Raw genomic sequence first — 25,911 nt, 5'->3', positions numbered from 1 at the left:
TAGATATTTGGACAACAAAGTATTTGTGTCATTGGCTAATGGGGAAGTGATAGTGTATCAAAGAGAAGCAGGTAGGTATCAAAATTGGCTGAGTTTAAATACTAAATAAATGCCATCATTTTGGTACATCCTTTATTTTCAGGGAGCTTCTGGGACCCACAGTCTTCTCAAACCTTAGCTTTGGGCACAGCCAATAGCCCTGTCACTAAGATGGTTCCTGTGGGAGGAAAGCTGTGGTGTGGTTCGCAGAATAGAGTCCTCATTATCAACACTGCCACTCTTGTACAAGAGGTGTGTGGCAGAACATCTGCATTATATTACCACATGGCCCCGCTGAGGGAGTGGTGCTGAACTGCTCTGTTTTCCTTGGCAGCACTCTTTCCAGGTGGGCACAGACAGCAGCCGCTGTGTCACCTGCATGGTGGCCTATGGGCACGGTGTGTGGCTGGCATTACAGGGCAGTGCACAGGTCAGACTGTACCATGCTCAGACCTGGGATGCCCTCACAGAAGTGGATGTTGCTCCTGCTGTGCACAAGATGCTTGCAGGTAAATATCTGGCAAAGCAAAATGCTCTGTACAACATTACTTATAATAATATGTTGTAATAAATGCTGTGTCCATCACATTTCTCAGGAGCTGATGCGATCATAAGGCAGCATAAAGCTGCATGTCTAAGGATCACAGCTCTGCTTGCCTGTAAAGATCTGCTTTGGATTGGCACTAGTGCAGGTAAGTCATGCACACGTGTCTGACATGGGACTGGAACATGTTTGTACTGACTGGCTGAAAAGCTAAAATCCATTTGTCCCTTTCTCTGCAGGTGTAGTGCTCACTCTCGCAATCCCCAAAGTGAGCTCAGGGACAGGGCCAGGCACTCTGAAGTTCCCCCTGGTTCCCATGGGCTCAGCTCACGGACACACAGGTCATGTTCGTTTCCTTACTGCTATAGAACTACCAGAGGGGTTCGACATGAACTTTCCTCCACTTTCAAACGACTCCACAGGTTTGTAGAGACATACTGTGATTAAAGCATAAGTCAATATTGGTACTTTTTCATGTTTTTCTGTTTTTCCAGTTACCAAAGCACCAAATGCCAGTGTTGTGGACAGCCCTCTGCAGAGGCGGGACTCTGCTCGGCGGAGGGCTTCAGGTCACCTCGTCCCAAAGAACAATCACTTAGTCATCTCTGGGGGAGACGGTTATGAGGACTTCAGACTGACTAACAGCAGTGAGACAGTGGGGCGGGACGACAGTACCAACCACCTACTGCTGTGGAGAGTCTGAGGCTGCTGAGCTTAAAACACTGCACACCAGACGCTATGGTGTTTTTGCCTCTAATGCCTGATCCCACCTCTTAGGATCAACTAAAAAGAAACGGACAACAAACTAGCTCTTGTGTGTTGAACTGGTGTGAGCTGTACGTCACTGGCTGCTGTTTGTGCATGTGCGTTTCTCCCTTCTCATCACCCAGTCTGAAAAAGTGTCAGTGAACCCAGCGAGACACAGAAGAGGACAGAGAAGGGAATTTTCGGACAGAAGGACGGACACATGTGATGCGTGACCTCATCACTGTATATGAACAAAAAGGCACTAACTATGGCAGCGTGTGTTGTACTCTTGCGTTCATTGTGCAACGTTTACATCTGCTTGCAGTTAATGCATTAGAAAAAAAGGTCTTAAAGCTGATCAGAGGGGTAAATGTGAAATTGTTGGCCTCTTGATGTAGTTTTTACTGCTCATTTAGCTATGACCATCCTTTTCATGTTGAGAAAGATGTTTGTAAGGGCATCACTGAAGTGCAATACGTGGCAAGAATATTGAATACATATAACAATAACATATACAAAAACATGAGTTCACACGCCACTCACTGATTTCCCTTGACATAGCCACACTGCTGGAGTTCACTAGAAGTGCATTCATCCCTAAGTCATTATGCCAAAGCCTTGTACATGAAAAAGTAATGACACTAAGGGACTTTATAGTGTTGGTTTGTTTGTATGCTGTCAGGAGGGAAAGCCAAACTGATTTTGGCAACTTCTTGCAGGCTGGTAAACAGATGAAGCGCAGCTGTGGTAGCAGAGATATGTACAGTATTTATGTGTCTTTTGATTTTAGCTTTTTTGTTTATTTTTTCACAGCACTTAATTTATAGATGATGTAGCTTTAACAATTCATGGCTTTCTAAGTTGAAGAACAAGCAGTGAGAATGTACTGTAGGTTTGGTACGACCCATACAGGGTACATGGTGTGGTGTACACTTTCTGAAGATAAAGATAAATATAACTGCTTCTTTTATGACTGCTCATCAGCTACAACACATAGTAGATGAGAATGTGCATCTCACCCAAACATTGACCCTGTCACAATGGTAAAAATATATATTTTCAATGGTAATCAATCACTGACATGTATTTTTAAAATCTAGAATCTATGAATTGCCATCAACACCAATATATTGTAATTACAATTAATTGTTGTTCATATACTGTGTTTGCATTCTTTTATTTCGTGACCTGTTAATTGAAAAAAATAAGATAATCACTTTTACTTGCCAACACCCCCCTGAACCCATCAATCATTCATAAATAACAATCTGTCAAGTCTAAAAAAAATGTTTTGTGAACACTAGATTAGTGCATATCAAACTGAAGTATTTATTATTTCTGTGACAGAAGTAGGAGTGACGTAGAGTGTTGCACGATCAGCAAGTGTAAGTGTGATTAGTGGGTCATAAGGACAAATGTGCCTGCACGTGCCTCTGCAGGCTTAAGCCCCAGCTCACAACAACATAGTGAAAAGTCACACACCGGACGCCCTTGGTCTGGGGTTAAGCACTGATTGTGTTCGATCTTTGAGCCATCTGCGCTCCTCACTTTGCATTAGTGATTCTGGACCTATAAGAGGATCAGTCAGGTGTGGTCAAACTGTGTTCTGCTGTCTGTAGCATGTGGATATAGGAGGTCTACAGTAATGTGTGGTAGCAGAGCAGGTGAATTTGTACCATTAAAAATATAGGCTGAATATAAAAGCAGCATAGTGTGTGAAAGGGTTGCTCTCTCTTTAGTATTGACTATCACTGAACATCGAGTTTGATAGTAGCCCCAGGTTTTTGCTTATTTTTGTTTTACCACCTTTATGACTAATGTCAAGCCAGTTATGTTATGTAATTATCTCAACATTTAACAATTATTTACATTTAAAGTAGGTAACCAACCTATTGCCTGTATTCTGTTTCAACCCCCAATCTGGGACAACTGCTCTAAAGGTACTTACAGCTGGGCTTTTAGTGAGCACTGGCAGACACCATTTTAAAATCATTTATTCATTTAATGGTTGTCCATTATATTACTAAATGTGCAATTTAGAAGATTTAGTTAATAACAAATTGCCTTATTTTTGTTCTTGTGTTATATTTTCCATACTCGGTTATGGACTTAGACATACTATTGCATGGCTTCAATCACTGTGGATACAAGCTACTTAAAAATGAAAGAAAAAGCATTTCAAGTGCCACATAAACTTTTGTTTTTAAATTTTATTCCTACCACCACGTTCCCTAGTAACACTGTAATCTCGTCATGCCTGTATGTGAATTTTATGTTGTAAATACTGGTATATATTGCCTTTTTTCTGTAAATAGAGCACCTCCAGTCCTCAATTGTTGATACGAATCTAATGGCATATTTTTATATATTTGTGTATGGTTTTGTTTATTTTTGTTTGTTATTTCTTTTATGGCACGTGCTGACAAGAAGAATCTTTGCTGTTTTCACTGGCCTCCATGTTTGCCTTGTTCTGTTATTGTGTCGACGGGGGGAAGAGAAAATGACCGCTCCTGCACTGCTCCGGATTTGAGAATTGTTCGGCTCTGGTTGCCATGGTTACGGAGCCACTTACTGTATGTAACTTGTTTTGTCACTGTGGGTTCCTCTTTGTAATTAAACTGTTTCACTGGTGCCAGATTGTATTTTCCTTGTGTTTTTAGACATGTATAACAACATTTTCCATGGGCTGCAGAAGGATGATGACTTTTGCAGCTGTAACACATTTAGCTTGTAATCACAGGGCATCACAAAAGTCTATACTGCCCAAGTGCCTATAGTTCAAAACTGAGCTGGAGGACAGATTAGTTGTCATGGTATATGGTTATAAATAGTCTATTATATTAAATGTAATTACAGGGCCTATCCACGTCTCATACTTTAACGTCTTCTCTGTTAAAATGTTTTTGCTTTTATGTATACTTTCTCAATACCTTCAGAGTGAGGTGCCATTATTCAACTCCAAATATGTGATTGTTTGCAGCTGAAGAGATTTATAATCTTAGTAAAGACCAGTTTGTGGAGCCAATTCCTGAAATAAGTTTCAACAACTGTGAATTTTCATTTTGGATATTTCTTTCAAAGACAGTAAATCTCCCTTATGTTCAATGTTCTTATACATCCCACAATTTTTGTCTGTTGTTTCCAGTTCTTAAACTACAGATGAATTGCAAGATAGGGGCCCTCAAATGTCTATATGTGCATTTATTATACAGAGAACATATAGTGCAGGTCCACCAGGATTTTGATTTATGCATTTATTTTGGGCAAGTAAGAAATGTAATTTTTTTTTTTTTTACAATTTAACACATAACATTAATGAAAACATAGCAGAAATAACAACAACAACAGATAAATAAAAATAAAAAGTTGGCCCAAAAAGGTGTGGGAAGAAAACTTATTTAATCCCACCCCCTTCTTCGAATCTAACACAATGAGCTTTCTTTCGAATTTTTCAGACATTTTACATTAAACTATATGAACTATTTACAAGTGCGGACAAAGAGTCACTGTTATAGTTTGGTAGCATAACTGTATTGCAATAATACATACCAGGATACCAACAATGGTAAGGAAAATTAAGATACCAACAATGGTAAGGAAACAACAAACATAAACCAGCACTACAGAGGCAGTATTGTTCTAAAATTAAGACCCACTCTCTATATACTGTGACCAGACCATATGCTTTTATGTTTATAACGACTTGAATTTATGGATGTATTTTGGCATTGCTTGAGATGTGTATCCAGGCTGTTCCAAAGTTTTACACCACATATAGACACACAGAAACTTTTACGGGTAGGGATTGATTGTACCCAGGGCCCAGAATTGTGTGCAACAGCCCTGGTCAAGAAGTCTGTATCCAGTGTTAGACCTGCATCTAAATGTGAGTGATGAATGCTTTCTAAATGATCACCTGTTTCAAACCACAAATCACCACAAAATGTGAAACTCTTACGAACAACATCAAACAAATCTTGCCACTCTTTATACTAAGCTTTGTAAAACAGTCCTTGTTTTGAGTTCAAGTCCAACCAAATAAACAATGAAATGTAACTGAATGGCATCAACTACAACCACATGAGAAATTTCACTGAAATTCATCTTTCATCTTCTTTCATCTCTCTTTTCAATAAACCTAGATTTGTTACTGACACAGTTTCCAGCATGGTTTCCACCCACTGACCCACAATGAAGTGTATTGAGATATGATCACCCCACACTGAATAAAGTCAACCTCTGAGAATGGCCCCATTGAAGACACCCAACCATGTCCTCATTCATGAACACACAGCATTTGAGCCCACTAATGTCCACTCAGTATGTAAATGTGATGGACCATGGAGCTCTCTCATTCTGTGATTTAATTAGAGGACAGTCAGCTGCGTCTTAGTCAATGGTGTTAGCACAGTCCCACATTTCAGATAAGCATATCTATAAATCACATGAATGTGTACATGTTAGAATTAGCAGGAACAGACTCGGATGATATGTAGCACTGTTAAAGGTCCACTATGGATTTTCTGCTGTTCTACTGTGAGATGTGAGAAATATTTCAAGCAAAGGAATAACATCTCCATGGCGATAGTCAGGCTGATGACCCCCCACCAGAAAAGTTACATATTGTGTCTTTAAGCCCCAAACAATTTAGACCACTGTCTTTTATAACAGGCCTACGTATATTTCCTAAAATGTGACAGTGATTCCAACTCCAATCCAACTGTATTTACAGATATTTCCTAAAATGTGACAGTAAATCCAACTCCAATCCGACTGTATTTGTGTAGCACATATTACAAAAATAAATAAATAAATAAATAAAATCAGCAGTATTATGTTTCAACCAAGAGGAAACTAATAGAATCAATCAATAAAATAATAATAATAAAATCAATGAAAAAATAATAAAATCAATACATAAAAGCAGTGCTAAAATAAAATAAAATTGACAATAAATAATAATTTACAACAATATAATAATAATAATAATAATAATAATAATAATAATAATAATAATAATAATAATAATAATAATAATAATAATAATAATAATAATAATAATAATAATAAATAAATAAATAAAAGACACAGAGGACCACATAACTCACGCGGTGTTAAAAGCCAATGAATGAATGATAATGTATAAGTGACGATATTTCCCAGTTAAACCTCGACTTTATAAACTTAGCCCCCCAAACAGACTATCTTGTCGTGGTTAATATTACTTAAACATATTCTATTCCTAGTCATATTAATAAAAGTGCTCCCACGCCGTGATACCGCGTGTTAGGACCTGACCCGGCTGGGAACAGACGGACCGGGGCTTACGCGCACACGCACGGGCCGCTCACGGGGGTTTCAGCTTGCAGCGATGACGCACTGTGAGCTCACTACGCCAGCTCACTGTTTGGATTTTTTTTTTTTTTTTAACAGACAAGATACTACGGAGCGGGAACCTCCGTTACAGAACACCGACACTTTGATTTCGATCGCTTCCCAAAAGTTTCTCCAACCCTTTCCTCTACGGACATGTATAAACGGGACCAGTGATTTTGAGCGCTTTTATTCACCAAACCGGTAAGTACGAGGACTTTTTCCACTCGGTAGTGAGATTGTTGGGGTGAATGGTTGCTGAAGCCGGTAGTTTGGCAGATAGTTAGGCACTGTCTGCTCATGTGTGGTTTGTCTCACCACTAAGCCTTGGTAACCACTTTTGCGCACGGCGGTGGAGTGTTTTATGACTTTATCTGACCGCATCGTGTCTGATATCAGCGTTGTTTGGATTGAACCTCCAGTTGCTCTTTGTTCAAGTGTCAAATGTATAGGCAGCTCTTATAAACAGCACGGGATTTGTAGGCTATTTGCCGGGATAAGGTTAGCAAAATACACCTAGAAAGTTTATTAGAATTGCTTCTAAAACGATGTCATGTGGCTTTACAGAGCGCTCAGTCCTGGTGATGGTGAATACGATACTGACCTTTACTCTCTCGTCCTTCCAAACGTTTCTTTCTCTCTCTGTGTTGACTACCACAACTTACACTCGCCTAAAGGATATATGATACAAAAGATAACACTCATTTAGACTTATTGGGAAGGACAAGGTGTTATTAAACTCATTGATTGTCTGAAGTTGACATGGCCTTTGATAGACATTTAAAAAACGGCTTTTGCAGTGTGGGTTAGTATGGACTGTTTTGACTCACACTCTATAGGACCCAGGGTGTGTCACTAAAGGGATAAAATTAGGTTCTTTCTTTTTTCTGGCCCATTATGAGAGCCTGATTGAGTGTAGTTTTAGAAAAGGCCCTGCCTCTTTAATTAGCCTATCAATTAACTGTGTCTATTTATCAAGCCAAAGCGGTTGGGAGGACTTCCAGACTTGGCAAAAGGCCAAAGCAATGCCATCCCAAAGTCAGCCCCGCTTCTGTGTGCCAAGGAAATTCCACATTACGGACCTCAGCGCTCTGCACATGCACTGTGGCACAGAGGCGTGTAATTACTAGAGGCCTAGACATCAAAATCTCTGAGAAAATGTTGGAAGAATGACCATTCCTATTTACTGTAACATGTACTTTACATGTTTAAAGTATATTCCAAGCTTTCTACATTTTTATATTTAGTCTGAGATCGAGGTACATGACTGCACGTGTGGCCACAGACTGCTCTGCTCTGAGGATTCAGACATCTTTGTATCAAAAATAGTGTGAAATTGTGTACTTGCATCCCCTGTTACCAGATTATCCCCCACCTTTGCCCCCTGGACAGACCCCTTCTGACTGATGCTGGCCACTGGAACACATGACTTAATGTACATATAGTGTATGACAGGTGCATTAGAGAGAGAGAATAACTAAAGAGTAAATAAGTACTGATTTAGTCCGCAGCATTTCTGTCCCACTGTGGGACAGCATTCCAAGAGCATCAGTTTTGATCCGACAGTCTAGCCACCGCACTTGGGCTTCTTCTAGCCTTGAGGGCACAGCACGCGTGCTGCCAGATGTCTGCCAACAAGCTAACTCTACCTGTCGGTGACCATAATGTAACCTCTCATTTAAATACTAGAGTTTACACTATTGTGTTCACAAACGTGAAGGAAAAAGGTCACTTCCTGGAAGTCACAGCTCTTTGTATATAATGCTGTGAATTCTTATTATCGGAGACAATGGTTTGTTGCACTAGTGAGACAGTCTATGAGAGTATGTGCTGCTGTTATCTGTGGAGTTGGGAGATTTCTGGTCTACATTATATTGGCTAGCATTTTTTGGTTGTCTTTAGTTGTTAAGCATAAGTTTGTCAAATATCACTACAGACCTGCTGTTTGAACTTTCTCTTTATGTTGGGATTTGGGGCATTTTTTGCACTGCCTGGAAACTAAAGACAAGAGATACTCACAATTACTCTTTGCTGAGAGTCTGAAACACTAAATGCTTACGATCATTTGTGTGGGCCACTGGGACTAGCTGGTTGTATTTAGCTCCACACATGAAATCCACAGCAGTGCACTGTGCAGTCCTGTCTTTGTGACGAGGCACAATCCACTGCCTGTGTATTTAAGCAGCCTGTGTGTTTGGACAGGGCCTTTATAACCCTGAGGTCACCAGTGATACAGACATTTCCAAACCGCTGACTAATGATTTTGACTAAACCAGCGTCTAATCTCATCCTACAGTGGCCTAGTTTATTGCAAAATTCAGACTAAATTATTATAGCATATTCCTGGTTATGATATAGCCTTCTAACAATTTTGTCAGCAATAATGTTTGATTGATTGTTGTTATGTCATTTCAAATCAACTGGTTAAAGCCGTGGTTCAAAAAAGCAGTTTCCCTTCAAATGTATTTTGTGACCAGCATTTATTTCAGACAAATAAACAATGTTTTGTAGTATATTTTGTGTTTCGCCTCTTCCCATAACCCATGTGGGATTTTTACTTTGCTTTCTGTAATATAACCTGACCCTTTGACCAGATAAAACACATAGATATATAGATATAAGTGTTCTAGAGTAATTTGACTAAACAATGATTAAGTAATTATAAGTTATTAGGGGTGTAAGCTACACAAAAATCACGGTTTGGTACGTACCTTGGTTTTGAGGTCATGGTTCGGTTCTTTTTTGGTACAGTATGGGAACCAAAACCAGTTGTTTATTTGTGTGTTTATTAAACCAACAATTTGTTTTAACATTATACAAGCGGGAAAATAAAATAAATGCAAAGTGCTGCTTGGTAATACTAATAAGTTAAATAAAATATTCTCAAATAATCAACAAATGTATGGAATATTATAAAAAAATAAATTCCTTGTAAACAGTAAACAAAACTTTTCCAAAAGTAAAGCGCAGCACTAACAGTTCCAGGAAGAAGTTTTAGAATCTAAAACTAAAACTACGGTTTTGCGAGGGGTCATGTGGTTTGGAGGGACGTAGTCAAGGCCGGGGGCAGCTGTTGTCAAGGCGGCCACCCTAACTATAAAGCACTGCCAGAAACATTGCCACCCCAATCACAGACGAGTTCCCTCATGAATATTAAAAAGCCAAGCCTCCATGTAGTTGCACATGTAGTGGCGGAATGTAAACACACACAAATTGTGTGAACTCACACGTGAACCGAAAGTCCCGTACTGAAATGGTTCGGCACAAATGCATGTACCGTTACACCCCTATAAGTTATATAATATAATATATTATATTATAATATTCAGTTGTACGCAAATATACTCCATACAATCAAGACATCCTGTATGAAACTGCCATTATCTTTGACTGTAAATGAATTGATTACAGAAGCATTGTCTGTGGAAGGAAACTCATCTTGGAGAGTAGTAGAAAACCAGTTTGGACACCAATAATGACCATAAGTACAGTCAGGTCAGTGGACATTTGACCAACGATGTCAGCAGCAGAGACACAGGAGAGGCTTGGCAGGTTTAGTGTCCAGTTCCATTGGAAACCGTGACAGTGACATCCCAACAGCACTCGGACAGAGCCACATCCGCAGACATGTGCACACTGTCCATAATGAGAGCGTGTGCAGTGCTGGCGTACTTCGACCTCTTCTTCACCAGTAATGGGCACCTCCATTCACTCAAACAGAGGGTATGGTTGTCCCTCTAACGCAGGCGACATACACGTACATATTATCTGAAAGTCCACCCAAGTCTCCTTTCCCATGCTGGGTAATTAGCTTAAACCTTTGTCTTGCCGCCTTTTCCATTATGTTCAAGTTAATGTGCATGTGCAGTACAAAATGGTGTTCCTTGAGACTGACCACCGCACGTAGCCTGATGTCATAGTCAGTCATTATCAGTAACTATTATCTATATATTTGTGTAATATTAACAAACACAATGTATTACATACTGCATAAGTACATTTTTACTGACTCTTACTTCCAACTAGGAGAGACTTAAAAGTTAATGTGGCATAGGTTTTACAGCAGATACACTGTATCTTTCAACATCATTTATCTTGGGTTGACTAGTTTATAACTAAACTTTTGACTATACTGATCTGTTGTGACAAAAACAAAACATAGGCCTCTTAAAAATATTACAAAATGATGGGTAAATGAAAGAGATGTTCTCTTGAAAGTTGTTGCTAAACCCTTAAAGATATAATGCACTCTTTGCTCAAAACTTTTTTTAGTTTAAAACATCTTTAAAAAGCTTAAATTGTACCTATGTAGTAAAAAACAGCCCAGTGTGTCTTTTCTCCAAAACATTGTGTCACACAAAATAACAGATTAAGGAGCTTTTATGAACAAAAATATAATAGATTTCTCAATCCTTTTGGAGTCAGTTAATCCTTAAGTCTGTATTTGTCACAGTGTTGAACATGATTGTAGATTTACAGCTCAAATCACTGGAATTTGAAGATTTTAGCGTAATGTTTTGTTGTGGCAAAAATTATATATCTCTCTTGAAGATAAATAATGAATCCATTTGCGAAGCCCGATGAGTTTTTGGAATATAGACCAAGGTTTATTCTTGTTACAGCAGATATGGACAGGGCCTAGGCCTGTTTCGGCCAAAGCCCAACAGCCTCTCACCCCTGTCTCCTCCCGTCTCTTCCCATCTCCCTCTCCAGAGCATTTGAGCTCTGAGTAGTTATACAGAAATACAAGTTACATACATATCAAAGCAGAGTGACTTTGGTTTCAGAGGGTGGTACTAAATTAACATACAGTTGAGGACAACAAAGGGCTTCCTGAAGGCGGAGACAGTTGTGCCTGATGAACCATTACACATGTTAATGACTGGTCTGGGTTTCAGGTAGAAATCACATTAATTTACACAAGACAGATTGAGAGAAATCTTTCCACAATCTAAATTTCTATCACAGTTTAAAAAATTTGAAGTCAGGAATGTGCCGTGGACATATGTTGAAAATTAGTCACAAATTTGTTGACATAACAATTCACCAGACAGGATGACTACTGAACTACTAAATCTACCAAACATACTGTCCAAAACATGTCTGGCTAGTACAACAACTCTGCACATCAAGTCAATCTTAACTTAAAGATGCATTGTGTAACTTTTCTGGTGAAGGATCTGTCAAATGCTTTTCTTCATGGAGATGTTACTGCTTTGTCTGGAATGTTTTAGAAATATGGCATTAAACCTTTCTATTTTCATGGAGACTAAACCATGCCGAGTTACAGGTCAGATCTATGGACAGACGACTCCTCTCACAGTCAGAATGTTGTTTTTTTTTTTTTTTTTGAGCTATTTTTGAGCTATAAAACCACCTGTAATTGAAAGTAATGCAGAACTGTTAATGTACTACACAGTGATTTTCCTGCGCCCATTCACTAGGTTTAGTATAACACTTTAATACAAGTTAATATGATAAAAAGCCCTGCTCATATTTTATATCGACACGTTGACCAGTTCCCGAGAGCCCTCTGTAATCTCCAGATCACAACATTATATAAACCCTGTTTACCAATTTGGATTCACTCAAATCTGTATCTATGCTTTTGCTTTGACCCCACACTCGACTTTTTTGGAAAAATATCTCTTTAAGTCCTGGTTTATATCTGTCTTAGTTTCAACGTCTTTACAGTTCTTACTTTAATATAGCCTTATCTTAAAGCAAGTGACATATAATAGCTAAAGAAGTTATGTACTATGCCTTTAATCCAAAATTAATCCTAATTTAATTCCATTTAGTCATGATTTTAAACCCAGACCCATTCGTGGTACGTGGACTGCCAAATGTTTTCTGAGGTTGAGCTTCAGCAGTGCAAACTCTACCAAAAACCTGAACTCAAACTCCAGCGACCAAAGAAACTCTTCAAACTCAGTGCCCTATGAAGCTGTGTAAGCATGACAAGATCATTTTGTGACACTAATAAGTGTGGGATTGCCCATGGGAGCGTCACAGGCAGATTCCTTTTGTCCCATTGTCCCGCAGCAGACCTGGCCCTGGCCTGACCCCTGTGTACTTCTGATCCCTGTCCAGTCACCTCCAACTCAAAGCATCACTCATCACTTCTTGTCTTTCCTCTGTTGTGGTGGCTTCCTTCCTTTGCACATTCATCCTGTTGGATTTGGAGTGACATCAGAAGACCAGAAAATAGCCCAAAAACCACGGCAACCAAATGTTGTGCCTGTTTTTGTCATGCCCTGGTCAAAACGCCTTTTTTATTACTAATTTTAGCTCCACTGAACAAAACATGCAGCGTCACAGGTGATCTGATGTTGTCATACTTGTTATTTGCATGTGTCAAGCAAGGAAGATAGCTTTTACGTATAATTACTGTTTTACAGCATCAGTAAGTTGGTAAAAGTCAACACTCTCCTATATCCCTTTAATTGTCCCTAATTTGTCTACTGTTTTGTAATTTCCATCATTGCACAAAATGACAAATCTAATAGTTGTGTTATTTACAGATTAGGATTGTGCCAGATTCCTCCCAAAAATATTTGTATTTAGTAATACAGCAATAATCTAGTATTTTAAAATAATACTTTAATGTACTCTCTAATTTGTTTTAACATATGTCCATGAGGACTCCACTTCCGTCCGATTCTGAAAAGTTGAAAGTTAATGAAAATTAAATGATATATGAATAATATTAATAGTATTCATAAATTATACTCAAGTAGGACTAATGTTACTTCAAAATAATATTGCTCAAGTAGAAGTACAAGGTAGTGGTCCAAAAATTACTCAAGTAAGTGTAAAAAATATTTGGGAAGAGTACTACTCAAGTAAGAGTAACTTAAAGAGTAACCATCAGGATGTAACATGTGATTTATAATTTAAAGTTAATGTAATGGGAAGAACAAAACATTAAATAATACACAAAATCAGCTGTTTTTCTGAAGGAGGTACAAGCAACACAAATGTTCAAATGATTTAATATTGTTATGATAAATATTATACCGTGGGAAGAATAACCAAAATTTTTACTCAAGTAAGAGTCCTGTTACTGTGATAAAAAAATGTAAAGTATGCTACAAGAAAAGTACTTTGAATATAACAATTACTTTAAGAAGATACTCCAGTAAATTTAACTGAATAAATATATCTGAGTCATACCTGTGTCATGATTACTCAAAGCTAGACACAATAAATAAAATATAAATCAGTTTGGTAAGTTTGCAAGGAAATTCTCTATCCAACCAATCTGTTGATAAATTGAATGGGCACTGCTGTATGATATTTGGCAACATTAACTAGTGTCCATGGCTGAAAAGTGCTGATTGGGCCCGATGACTGTTTGGCGTGTTTTGGATTGTGGTCAGAGGTGATCCTCATCTTCACATTCGATGGTACACACTATTTTTGTTGGTTCATTGCGAGTTGGAAGAGGCATGTCTCAAGGGTGATGGGAGGTGTCTGTGGTCCCTGTTACACTATAAGACAGCCAGGTAACACCACATCTGTCACTTGGCTATAGTTCCACATATTTTTACATTTAAAGATAAGTATTTATTACTCTTAAAGTTAGTTTCTGATACAGAGCATCTTTACCAAGTTGCCACGGTGACCAGAGTATTCACTCACAAATCTGGGGTATGTACAACCTATTGTTGTTTATCTCTCTTTCTTCAAGTTTGTGTCTACTGGCTTGTCACTTTTTCTCACCCTGATCTATTGTTGGTATAATGGTATTTTGTCATGGCCATTTAACTATTGTTTCAAATTGTGAAATGTTACAGTGTGATTGCTTATTGGTTTGGATAAATAAATTAGCAGCTTTCAGTACTATTGTACAATACTAATACTACAATTTGATATTACCTTGTGAAAGAAAATTGCTTTGGTTATAGTTTAATGAATTCTTCTTGACTTTAATAAGATTCAGGCATGACCTGAAAAACATTCATCATAATATTGTGATTGAGAATACATTTATGTTTTCATTTTATTTTCCAGACTTGAATGAAATATTGAAAATCCATTTACTATAACTGGCCTAGAATTAGTCACAGAGAAACTTTCCATTCATCCTCTCATATCCGTAAACGGAATCTGATTCATGCTAAATGCTATTTACGCCACTCCAAGCTCCCTTCTCCTGCCTTATACTTGGAATACGAATGACTCAGGTGTTGAGCAAAGCAACTATTGTGTTTTTATATGTGTGTATAGAGCATATACGAGTTTGAACCTTAAATTCAAATGATTTAAGTAGTCAAATGATTTAAAATTTGTGAATGTATGTCATGTATAATAAGTGGGTATATCTTTCTTACAGATCATATGTACATAGAAGAATACATTGAAGATGACGAGGAACCACCTTTGCTGCTCTACTCTTGTCCTTCTCACGGTAAAAATGATCCCAATGAAACTTTTTTTTTTTAATCACAATTGAACATACAAAATCACCCTAGCCCCATAATTTGCTATAGTGTGTGGTGTTTTGTTAGACTGGATGTTGCGTAATTGGCCCATTGGAACCTTGAAGGGTTGGATTATTATCACAGTACACTGAGAAAAGATGAATTTCATAGTTGCCTAATCCAGAAAACAGTAGAACAAAAACAGAACTGAAACAAAAAAAAAGTTGCATTAATATACACCTTTGCAAAGACCAAATATTAAAGTACCTGTAAACTTTAGATTTTTACATAGTAAAATGCATTGTCTTCATTTAACACAGACTGCTGTCCAAAGTGTTATAGCCTCAAAACGTTGGAGCACATTACTTTAGAATATGGTGATTATTTCTGTAATTGGTTAAAAGTTTTGTATTTTTACTGATCTCTTTGTGGTATGTGCAGGTGTTTGGCTGTGGTGGGGCGGCAGCGGTGCAGTGCCGGTGGGGGGAGGGCTGTGTTTGTCTCCAGTGTCCTGCTGGACAGCAGCCTTCGAAAGTAAGACTCTTGTGGATCTAAAGATGCTTTAACAATATGAAGTATTATACTGTGAGTGTTAGTTAATTTGATCGTATGTCTTCCTGATGATGTTATGCAGTAATAGACAAAGCTTTCAAGCTCACTTTAAAGTCTGTTCTTAATCCTTCTAGACACTCTGTGAACTCTCTCTATCTCTCTCTGTCTAGATAGACAGATAGATAGATAAATAAATAGATAAATGGATAGATAGATATAGATAGATAGATAGATAGATAGACAGATAGACAAATCACAATCAAACAATCAGAATAAATAATATATAAATAACAATTAAGGGATCCTGCAGTTCAGACCTCTACAAGCATGTTCCAAAATGCAGGGAAGCTGTTTATTTTATAGTTTGTATTTCATTTCTTCTCTTTATGGTTAATCCTCAATGTGTTCACACACATTCGGAAACAGATCCTGATGGGAAATCATAAATTGCAAATCTAATCAGTGATCACTTTACTAGAAATATGAGTAGGTGTATGTTTTTTGTTTCCGAAAATGTAAACTATCTGTATCAAAATACACATTTTTTTTTCATTGTCTGTCTTTAATAATGAACTCAAATGACCTTTTTCCGTAGGCTTGTGCAGAGATCCAGACTCCAGAAGAAGAGGTGAGCTGCCAGTCATGTCCAGAGGGGAGCTTCTCAGACGCCCTGGATTCTGAACTTTGCCATCCACATCTTTCCTGTGAGCTGATTGGTCGAGACGTGGCGACCCCAGGCACTGTGACCTCTGATACTGTGTGTGGAGACTGTCTGCCAGGGTTAGTCTGCCTTTCATTGTCCTCAGGTTACCTGTCTGACCTTTAGCTGTGAAATTAAATGGGTCTCTAAAACCTAAGACTGGGTGGTACTTTGGACCCTTCCAGAAGAATTATCTACAAAATATAGGCTAAAAAAAGCAGGAGTCCAACTTCATGTAAAAAATATTGGGTAGGCAAATATTCCATTTCAGTAGGCTAGCTGGTTAGCATAGGTATGCCAGTATAGATGGGGTAGTCAAATATGTTTATATGTCCTTTACTCTATGTGGAACTAATTCCAGATCAAAGAACATACATACTATACGTGTCCCTCATTTTTCCTATTACAAACAGAATAGACTGGCTGATGTATTACTTCACTGTCTTTGCTCGTTTGTGTTCATGTGTATGGGATTGTCTACGCCTAAAAATATTCACTCTGAATGAGACATGAGGTATTAAAACTTTTTTTTCCTGATTTGTACAGGTTATTCTCAACAGAAGGATCCATCCGAAGTCCATGTGTTGAAAGTATGTACGACAAATGTTTAAAACCAATGAATTTCACTACTGTATTGTATTGTGACCATTTTTTTCTTTACCCAGAGCCTATGCATTTGCGGCCTGTGCGCACAGTTGCTGAGGGCACCTCGGCTGGCATAGGGGGACCTGTAAATGGCACAATGGTACGCAGTGCTGAAGAGAAGACCGCAGTATGCTGTTTTTGCATTGGTGCCTATTTTCTGTGTTATGGGCCTCCTGGGCATCCTTATCTGCAATATCCTCAAGAAGAAGGGCTACAACTGCATGGCTGAAAAGGAGGGAGGGGACCCTGAAATGGCCTCACCACAGAAAGACGGTAAGACAAAGTACAATACAGTACAATAGAAAGCAGGAATCCCTATCTATGCACTGTGGCGGTGTGGTATTGTACCCATAGTTATGATAATCTTTGCTTTTTTAAACTTTGACCTGGCTGTGGGTGGATGCAGACAATGTTAGTTTTGTCATTTTACGATTTGAAAAGCACTAAAATAGCATTCCCATCGAACACTTAGCTGAATGACGTAAACTCTAAGCTAGTTTATAAAACCATAAAAAGATACAGCGTAAATATATAGACAATATAGAAAAAGACAAGGGCAGAAGGAATAGAATTTTCTTTGTAGCAATTATTAAATTACAGGTATTTTTACTACTAGAAAAAAGCATTCTTTCTGTGAGCTTGATCTCTTCTACATAGACCTGTAACTTTGTGTCACTGGCTCATCTCCACGGTGCTAGTTAAATTAATGGCATATAATGGAACATCTAAGACAAAGCAATAACATCTCCATGGAACCAAGAAAAATGACATAGTGCACTTTTAATTGAAAGATTTCTCATATCTCTTTAAGGTTGCATTGTTATTGTAATATATGTTAAAGAGGGTTTCGTAATTCATTGTCACGTGTCTTTCTTTCTTTCTTTCATTCTTTCTTCTATATAGGCCATCCATGTTGCATTCACAGTAAAAGAGGTACACCCACATTTCATTTCAAAGTTACATTATAGCTTGTGTCCCTGTCTCCTCCTTCGGTGTCAAGTTTTAGTTCCTGACAGTAGATTTTAGAGTATTGTGCTACTGAGTTGCACTAAACAGCTTTGTGATCCCCTAGAGTGTGGATGTTATAGACCTAGAACATAATGTGACTTTCTTTTATGTAAGCAAAAGTCAGGTGGGTACAGGTTATATAATGGTAGCTCTAATAATACCATTCAGAATCATACGAAACTTGAGCGAGGCCTCTTTTTGAAGGTCCCAAACTGAACAAACTTGTACTATTATCTTTTATTATATTTTTTAGAGAATTTCTAGAAAACAAATATTTAGTTCACTTTTGTTCTGCTGCTGCAAATGTCTAGTTCAAAGACATTTGAGGAGTTATGTATGTCTGTTGTATTGTAAAATAATTAATTGTAGTCCAGAAAAAATGCATAGCAGTACACTATTTAGGCAGACATTCTGAAAAATAACATCCCGTACCTTAAAATACCTTAAAAAACTTGACGATCTCTCCTTTTCACAGACCTGATGACCTCGTGCTGTCTCCTGTTTATCTCTATTGAAATCAGTGTGTTTAATGCCATAATTTGGAACATTCCATGAAAACAATACAGTCTTAATGGAGACAACCAGGTAGTGGGGTAGTTAAAAGTGAACATTATATTTGCATAGCTGTACTATAGATAATAATCACTGTATTTGTATAACTCTGAACTTAGATTCTGTTTTATGGAAGAGGCAGTTTGGTTGTATCAGTTGCCTGTGCAGATTGTGTCCATGACTTTTGCAGTTGTGTTGTGCGCAAACATAAACAGGTTTAAAGGATAAGATGGCTTTTCCCCTTACCAACCTGATGCTCCTGGCTCAGTGAACAGCTGAGAGGCAGTATGTGACAGAGCAGATGCAACTGGCTCTACACACGTCAGAATGCCTGCTGTTATTAGCTCTTATGGCCTCTGTGATTAAGGTTCACTGGGGAAGAATGGCTTTAGTCCTGTCAACTTTCAACACAGTATTTATTCTTACTGTGATATTGTATTTTTGCGCTTTAACTTGGTGCTGCTGCCTACAATTAAGATGTTGTACAAAACCAAACTGGTTCTCAAATTTTGCCATGTCGACAAGGTCTGTTTTTGTTTGTTGTGAAACTTAAGAGGAGCCGACAGCTAAGGAAACTCCCAGAAACAAAGCCCATCCCCCACATGGTCAGTTGTCAGTCTCGCTCCACCCCATTCACCTCAGTTTCAGTCTTTTCGGACCATATCCTTCTCTCAATGACTGAACATGAGACTATGCATCCAGCTCTTCTTTCCCAGCCGCTTCAATTATTCACTCAAGAGTTTACCTCATAGTCTCCACTTTCGGTGCCTTATCTTTCTATTCTAATGAGCATGAATTATGACTGGCATTCTTGACCCTCTGCCATGTAGTCTCTGTATTTTCCTCTGCAGGCTGGACTCCATTGAGCTGAGTGGTACATATCTTACCCCAGCACATTTCTGTCCATCTCCAGTCATGAGGAACACCCATGGGGGGGAATTAGAGCAGAGCCAGGCCTACCTCTGCAGAGCTCAGAGGATATCAGGCTGACTGTGCAGAGCTGCAGACAGACTTGGAGCTAAGGATAGTAACAGGACAGCAAGTAGAAAAGACTAAGATAAAATGTAAGGTCAAAGATTTATAGCGCAATGACAGAATTAATTAATTAGACAATATACATTCATGATTGTAGATAGTTACCCTGATTCATCAGCCAGTTTCACTTTGTAGAAACCGTCTGACCTTGCTTGAGGGTAGACAGGTACTTTTTTCATTTAACCAATCGCTGCTATTTGGTAGTCACGTATGTAATGCATCGCTAATGGGGCTAACTGATATATTAAGCTGTTCCCAAATCCCATAGGAAGAAGGGCAATAACGTCTTTCCCCTTAATAAAATTCACCAAACATTCTCTTTATTCTGACTTTAAATCCTGGATCTCGGGAATCGTTGACAACACTGCATGTATGGCTCTTTGCTGATTGGCTGGTGCCCGAACGCGCACTTTCGTCTATTGTATTTTGATTCCTGACCAATTTGCTGGAGAGAAATGAAATTGAGCGGAGGTTCATTGGTTTCATTCAGTGTTCATTGCTACTGAATATAAGATATTTTTAAAGAAAGTCATACTATACTATCAGATCAAACTATCTTATCTTAGACTATACAACATAGTTCAATCAAGTTGTGACAAAGTTGTAGTTTATGAGGGTCAAGTGTCTTGCCCAAAGGCACAACAGTGGTATGTGCCTGGACGAGTTCACACATAAAACCAATAACTGTATAGATTTACTAATCCAAACTATAACAGAAGTACACTACCTGGAATTATTTTTGGGATGTAATTATCATTAGGAATTGAAAGAAAAATTAAGCTATTGTTTGTCCCATTGCAACACCAAACACATTGTCTGACATGCATCTGAAGAATAGTTGAAATAGATGCCCTTATCCTGGTTACGACCACTGACTATTGTTCTGGCCTAACAATAGCCTAACACCTCTTATGCAAGATTAACTTGTAGGGCAGTACTTTGTTAATAGTATAAGTACCCTTCTCCTATTAAATGATAAACTGCTCTGTAACATTTTGTATGTCTAAGCTATTGTGGTCTAGCTTTGATTTTTAATTGGTATTTATGTTTAAAAAAAAGTCCCCACACATACAGTAACGTGCCTCCTTTGAAACCTGCTGCATTTAAAGCTCTCTGTCTTCGTGCTCTTCTATTATGGGATGGGTCACAGGGGTTGTCATGGGGGATATCTATTCTTTGCTGTCCACTGTAATCCACATCCATCCTTATCAGTGCCATCATGTACCGAGACACAATACAGGAGCAGTCCCATGCACTGTGTGAACTGTGCCAGTGCAGAAAGTTGGACAATGTGTGTCCCTATTTACTGCAACACTCTCTTTGTTTGCTCTGCTAAAGCTGTAATGAAGACTATGGCCTTCACTGAATCCATAGGGCGTACTGTCATCTTAAGTAAAGGCTGTCATTTTGAAGAACAAATAAATGACTCAATAAATGCAATGAAATAGAGTGTAGCACAGTGTTCTCTTGGATGTAGTGGTTCTCAGGTGGTTATAAAAGTGTATTCGTAATATTTTTCTTTTGCTCAATATCTAAACAATTGTCGTATAGAACATTTGAGAACCAAATGTAGTAGATGTAGTAAACAAGTAAATACATTACAGTGTATTAATAACCACAGACTCCACTGCAGCTCATTCAATGTCAGTAAATCTCGTGCTTTTTTCTTTTAGGAAACAACTGTCCCTATATCTCTGATGACATTCTGAATGAAGATACCATTAGTGTCTTGGTGCGTCTCATCACAGAAAAGAAGGGTAAGTGTGAACATGGCTCGTTCTTATCTGAAGCCAGTGGACAGTGTATCATTGCTTCTCTTGTGGCTTCAGAGGGGAACAGGAGAACCTCAGTCTCCACTAACACGTCATGGACAAAATACTTGTTTCCATGACCACAATGCAAGCAATTGATCTACAAAACATATTTAGACAAACTTTCCAGATTTGGTAGTTTTTTTGGAGTTTTTATGCACATTTTAATTATTATTACATTACATTACATTTAATATTTTTATTAAATTATTTATATACAATTTAAGTATTAATTAGTACTATTATAATGTATAATGTAACTTTTCTGGTTTAGAGTCCACCACCTGCTTGTCTTCATGGAGATGTTCTTGCTTTGTATGGCATTAAACTTAACTCCATGGAGACAAGCAGCTGACTCCTCGAGCTTAAGTTACAGATCAAGGAGGTCTGTGGAGAGGCGGCCACTCTCACAGTAATTGAATTATGCATTAGGGATATGTTAGAAGTTTTCAGCTTGTCCAAGAAAGGATGGAAGTAAAAGGCTGGAGACCAACTGAATGTCTTAAGCAGGAGAAGTTTATTTATCATCAATAATACGTCAGTGTAGTATGATGTCAAAAGTAAATATAGTGATTTCAGAAGTGAACATCTTTGAGTGTTCTAGCCCCTTCACAAAGGAGGAGATTTATAAAGCAAGTGTGGCGAGACTATGAAGGACAGTAGGCACCATTTAGTCAGTAATATGCCACAATTAATGGTGCCAATGGTATGCCAAGGGAAGATGCTCGTGTTACTATAGTCCTGTGAGTCAATGTTAAACTGAGAGATGTAGAGACGTGAAGGATAAATTACTTAAATTCTCTTGCAGGATAGTTTAATGCAATACTGTGACATTTCAGGCAAATCAGTAACCAGAAAAATTACACAGTGCACCTTTAAAATGTGTTTTATGTATTTTTCAGAAAATGCTGCTGCTCTGGAGGAACTGCTGCTTGAATATGAAAGTAAACAGACGAGCAAAGCGTCCTCCATCAAGTATGAACAATATACAAACATCTACACACGTTTTTTCATATTCACTTTACAAATTTATGACTACTGACAAGTGATAAGTGAAATTTAAAAAGCGATAAAATGTTCAGATTTAATCGCTGTATTTACTGATGTCATGAAAATGGACTGCAGCTGTGGTTTTGTTGTTGTCAATCACTCTCTCTCTAAAATATAAATGACATTAAGAGGTGCCAGTTCCACCCTTAAGCAGTGACTCAGTGCCACATGTCAGCTGTCGGCTTTACACACAGTTGTAAGTGCTGTCAGCTCATGAGCCTTCATCATGATGTATCACTGCCCTCAACACTTGTCACATAGTTTGTATCTCACAATTTACATGACCATGAGAATTTGTGGTTGCAATTAGGGTCCTAAGTTGTGGCCATTTAAGATGCATTATGTAACTTTTCCAATTGGGGTCCACCTTCAGCTTTGCTTTTAATGTTCTGTACTTTCATCTCAGGCCTACAGCAGTGACCCCACAGTAAAAATGCAATAAAAATGCTTAATTCTCTATGTATGGAACATCCCAGCAATAATATTTCAGTGGGAACGAGCACCAAAAAGCTACATGGTCCTTTAAATTCAGTTAACTAAAACAAAAAAGTCCCTGTTTAATTCAAAGTAAAATGTAATTTCATGTAGACCAACCGTATATATCTCAACACTAGGGTACTGTTCAGGGTCCACTGTGGGCTGTCGTAAAATGTGAGCTGTAGGCCTCAAGGACATTTACCCCCTCATACACATAATGGAATTTACATAAACATTCCAGAAAGCCTTCAAATCCTATGTCTGCATGTGTGTGTGGGAGATACTATACCAGGTCATGCACGGCTACTGTAGGTCAACCAGCACCTAGTATTACACTGAACTGCTCCCAACTGTGTCCATGTCACTGCACAATAAAAACAATGGGAAGCTACAGAACAGAGGAGCTTAGAGAAGAGCTTAGAGCATGTGGACATAGCCAACTATATGGATGTCATTGTTGCAACCTTGACAGATTTAAACATATTTAAAATTAAATTACAGCTTATAGCAGAATTGTTTGTTAACATTTAAAGGCACACTGTAACTTCTCTGGAGGAGGATATGCAGCCTGCTTGTCTCCATGGTGATGTTATGTTTTGTCTAGAATGTTTCACAGCATGGCATTAAACTTACCTATCCACGTGGAATTTTCAATGTTCTTGAATAATAAAAACATGTATAATTTTATAAATACAAGATAGATAAGTGTTTTGCTGTACTGTGAAATTCTAGACAATGCAAAATGATCAAGACAAGCTGGTAGTGTACCCTCCTCCAGACAAAGTTACATAGGGCACCTTTAAGCATCTCAATTAGTTGCTATAGTAAAAGCCAAAATAAATATTAGCACATATGACAGACTGTATATACATTATAATCCCAGCCTTATAGCTCACAGTCACTTTATAGCATGTAACCTTTGTAACTATATCTTCTTTATGTGGTCTTTATTCCAGATTGCCCACATTGTCCCCCCTGTCCACATTCCGCTCCTTACCCAGACTGTGCCCTCATCAGTCCCACCTCCACACTATCTCAGGCATGTCTGGACTGGCACCCAGACATGGCTACCGGTGTACCCGCTGTGCCCAGAGGAAATGGCCCCCAGTCCTTATCCCTCCTCTGGATGCCCTCAAAGACCCCCTTAAGGCCCCCCAGTCCCTCACCCTTCCATCCCTCAATGCATCTATGGACCAGCAGAAGAGCCCCCTGCTGGCCGGAGTATGTGTTGACACCCACCACACTCTTGCTGGTGTGCCAAATACTGTTCAGGACAAAACAGATGGGGCTCAAGTGAAGGAAAAAAAGGAAGGAGAGCTGACAGTGGTGTCTGTGGGGAGGTAAGAGATGAACTATGTAATATTTAGATGAATGGGGCTTATTCAGGAAAATTACAATTGTTAACATTCAGAATTTTGTTGCTATACAGTGAGGTTAAGGACTTAGTCAGTTTGCATAACTACAAATATATATGTTTAATCCAATCCATCTGCACACTGAACATCAGATTCTTAACTTATAAGAATGTACCATCTATGTTTAATTTTTAAGGCATCAGTAAACTGATATGAAAGAATCATATTGGTCTGCACAACTTATTTTGTTATTTTTAAAGCCATAACTATAGAGCTATATGGTAGAAATATGAATGGAAAGGTATTAAAATATGTATTTTCTCTCACATGTATGTGTTGAATTTTTAGATTTCAAGTTGCACAAATCCCCGAGCACAAGCCTGTCATTAAGGAACCCAAAACCTCAACTCAGGAGCAGCGCAACTCCTTTTTTGGCATGACTCCATTTTCCTCTTCATCAGTCATAAGAAGGTACAAGATACACCCTCACATTCTGTTCTTTCTTTGTTGTCTGTTTCTTTCTGCGGTACTTTGGCTCTTTATATCATATATGCTTATTTTACTCATTTTAAAATGTTTTCCAGGTGAAGATGTCCAAAGGTGGCGCTGTATGATAAAAAATGCGACCTCAGCTATGGCAAGCGACTAGACAGCTTGGAGGAATAGCAGGAATATGCATAAATCACTCCTGGTAGACGCTGCACCTAGTACGCTTCCACATGAATCTCTTTGAACACCTTGCTGTACCATGTAAGCACTGCAGAGATATTACAAACTTTTGGTTCAGGTTTATGATAAATGAGCAAAACACTAGCCACTGTTAAGGGGTATACAACAGTGTTATAGTATTTCTATCATTTACTTCTATATCTTTACCTATGCAAATGGGCTGTAATTCTGCTTTTATTGATAATTTTCTACTGCTGATCTTAGAACTAGAGATGGCCAAATGATAGTGAATGGTTCTCCATCTGGCTTTTTTATTTTAAGTTGCTTATGGATCTAGAGTCAAAGGTTAGGAAGATTTTGTATCATTCACATGTAAATAAATGTACATAATGTATATAACTGTATACAGGGTGGTCTGTTGGGCATTTTAACAGTAGTTTAAGGTTTAAGGTTTGAATTTGACAGTGCTAGCAGGTTATGTGCTGCCTGTCAGACGTGTGTAATTTGATGGTGTCATTGAAAAAGCCAAGCAGTGGTGAAGGGGGATTAATGGTTAAGAGTCCTCAAAGTCAAGCATCTCTCTTGGCTTTAATTTCCATCCTCATGGGTCTTCCTAGCACCCTCAAGGAGACCCCTCAGTCATTTCATTTTTTTTCTTATTATGAGCTTATGAAGGGTATAATGTTTAGCATACATTATTTATTTTAAATTGTGTTTATTTAATCTGTTTTTGTTATATTTAATATTTTAAAGATCAATGTTCTCATGTTTTGACGTTTTGATAGAATGAGGAAAGTAAGAAGTTTGCATCTCTTTGAGATTTTTAGATTGAATTTGTAAGATTTTTTTCTTTATGATGTTTTTACTGGAGAAATAAAGATATCTTTTAAAAATGGTTCTTCTTTCCAGTCATTGTGATTGTAATGTA

The 25,911-nt window shown here is 38.1% G+C and overlaps 2 protein-coding genes across 2 annotated transcripts in view; both read left to right on the top strand.

Annotated features, from left to right (window-relative positions):
• LOC110174277 (rho guanine nucleotide exchange factor 17) overlaps positions 1-3,961 on the top strand; it is a 47,185-nt gene extending 43,224 nt beyond the window's left edge. Inside the window, exons 20-25 of the mRNA XM_055147770.1 lie at positions 4-71; positions 143-291; positions 374-548; positions 636-731; positions 823-1,005; positions 1,078-3,961. Of these exons, the coding sequence (XP_055003745.1) occupies positions 4-71; positions 143-291; positions 374-548; positions 636-731; positions 823-1,005; positions 1,078-1,286 (880 nt within the window). The 3' untranslated portion in view covers positions 1,287-3,961. The remainder of the gene's footprint in view (positions 1-3; positions 72-142; positions 292-373; positions 549-635; positions 732-822; positions 1,006-1,077) is intronic.
• Positions 3,962-6,741: 2,780 nt separating this feature from the next.
• On the top strand, positions 6,742-25,878 carry relt (RELT TNF receptor). Its single transcript, XM_055148059.1, is given in 12 exon segments — positions 6,742-6,907; positions 15,042-15,116; positions 15,571-15,663; positions 16,277-16,461; positions 16,928-16,971; positions 17,047-17,149; positions 17,151-17,299; positions 21,295-21,378; positions 22,335-22,407; positions 23,916-24,299; positions 24,663-24,785; positions 24,899-25,878. Coding segments are annotated over 11 exon segments (1,287 nt in total). The 5' UTR covers positions 6,742-6,907; positions 15,042-15,071; the 3' UTR covers positions 24,903-25,878.
• Positions 25,879-25,911: the final 33 nt, after the last annotated feature.

Source organism: Boleophthalmus pectinirostris, unplaced genomic scaffold, assembly GCF_026225935.1.
Source record: "Boleophthalmus pectinirostris isolate CB_2022bp ecotype Guang Dong unplaced genomic scaffold, ASM2622593v1 HiC_scaffold_9, whole genome shotgun sequence".
Classification (NCBI taxonomy): Eukaryota; Metazoa; Chordata; class Actinopteri; order Gobiiformes; family Gobiidae; genus Boleophthalmus; species Boleophthalmus pectinirostris.
This window is presented reverse-complemented; position numbering and strand designations above follow the sequence as displayed.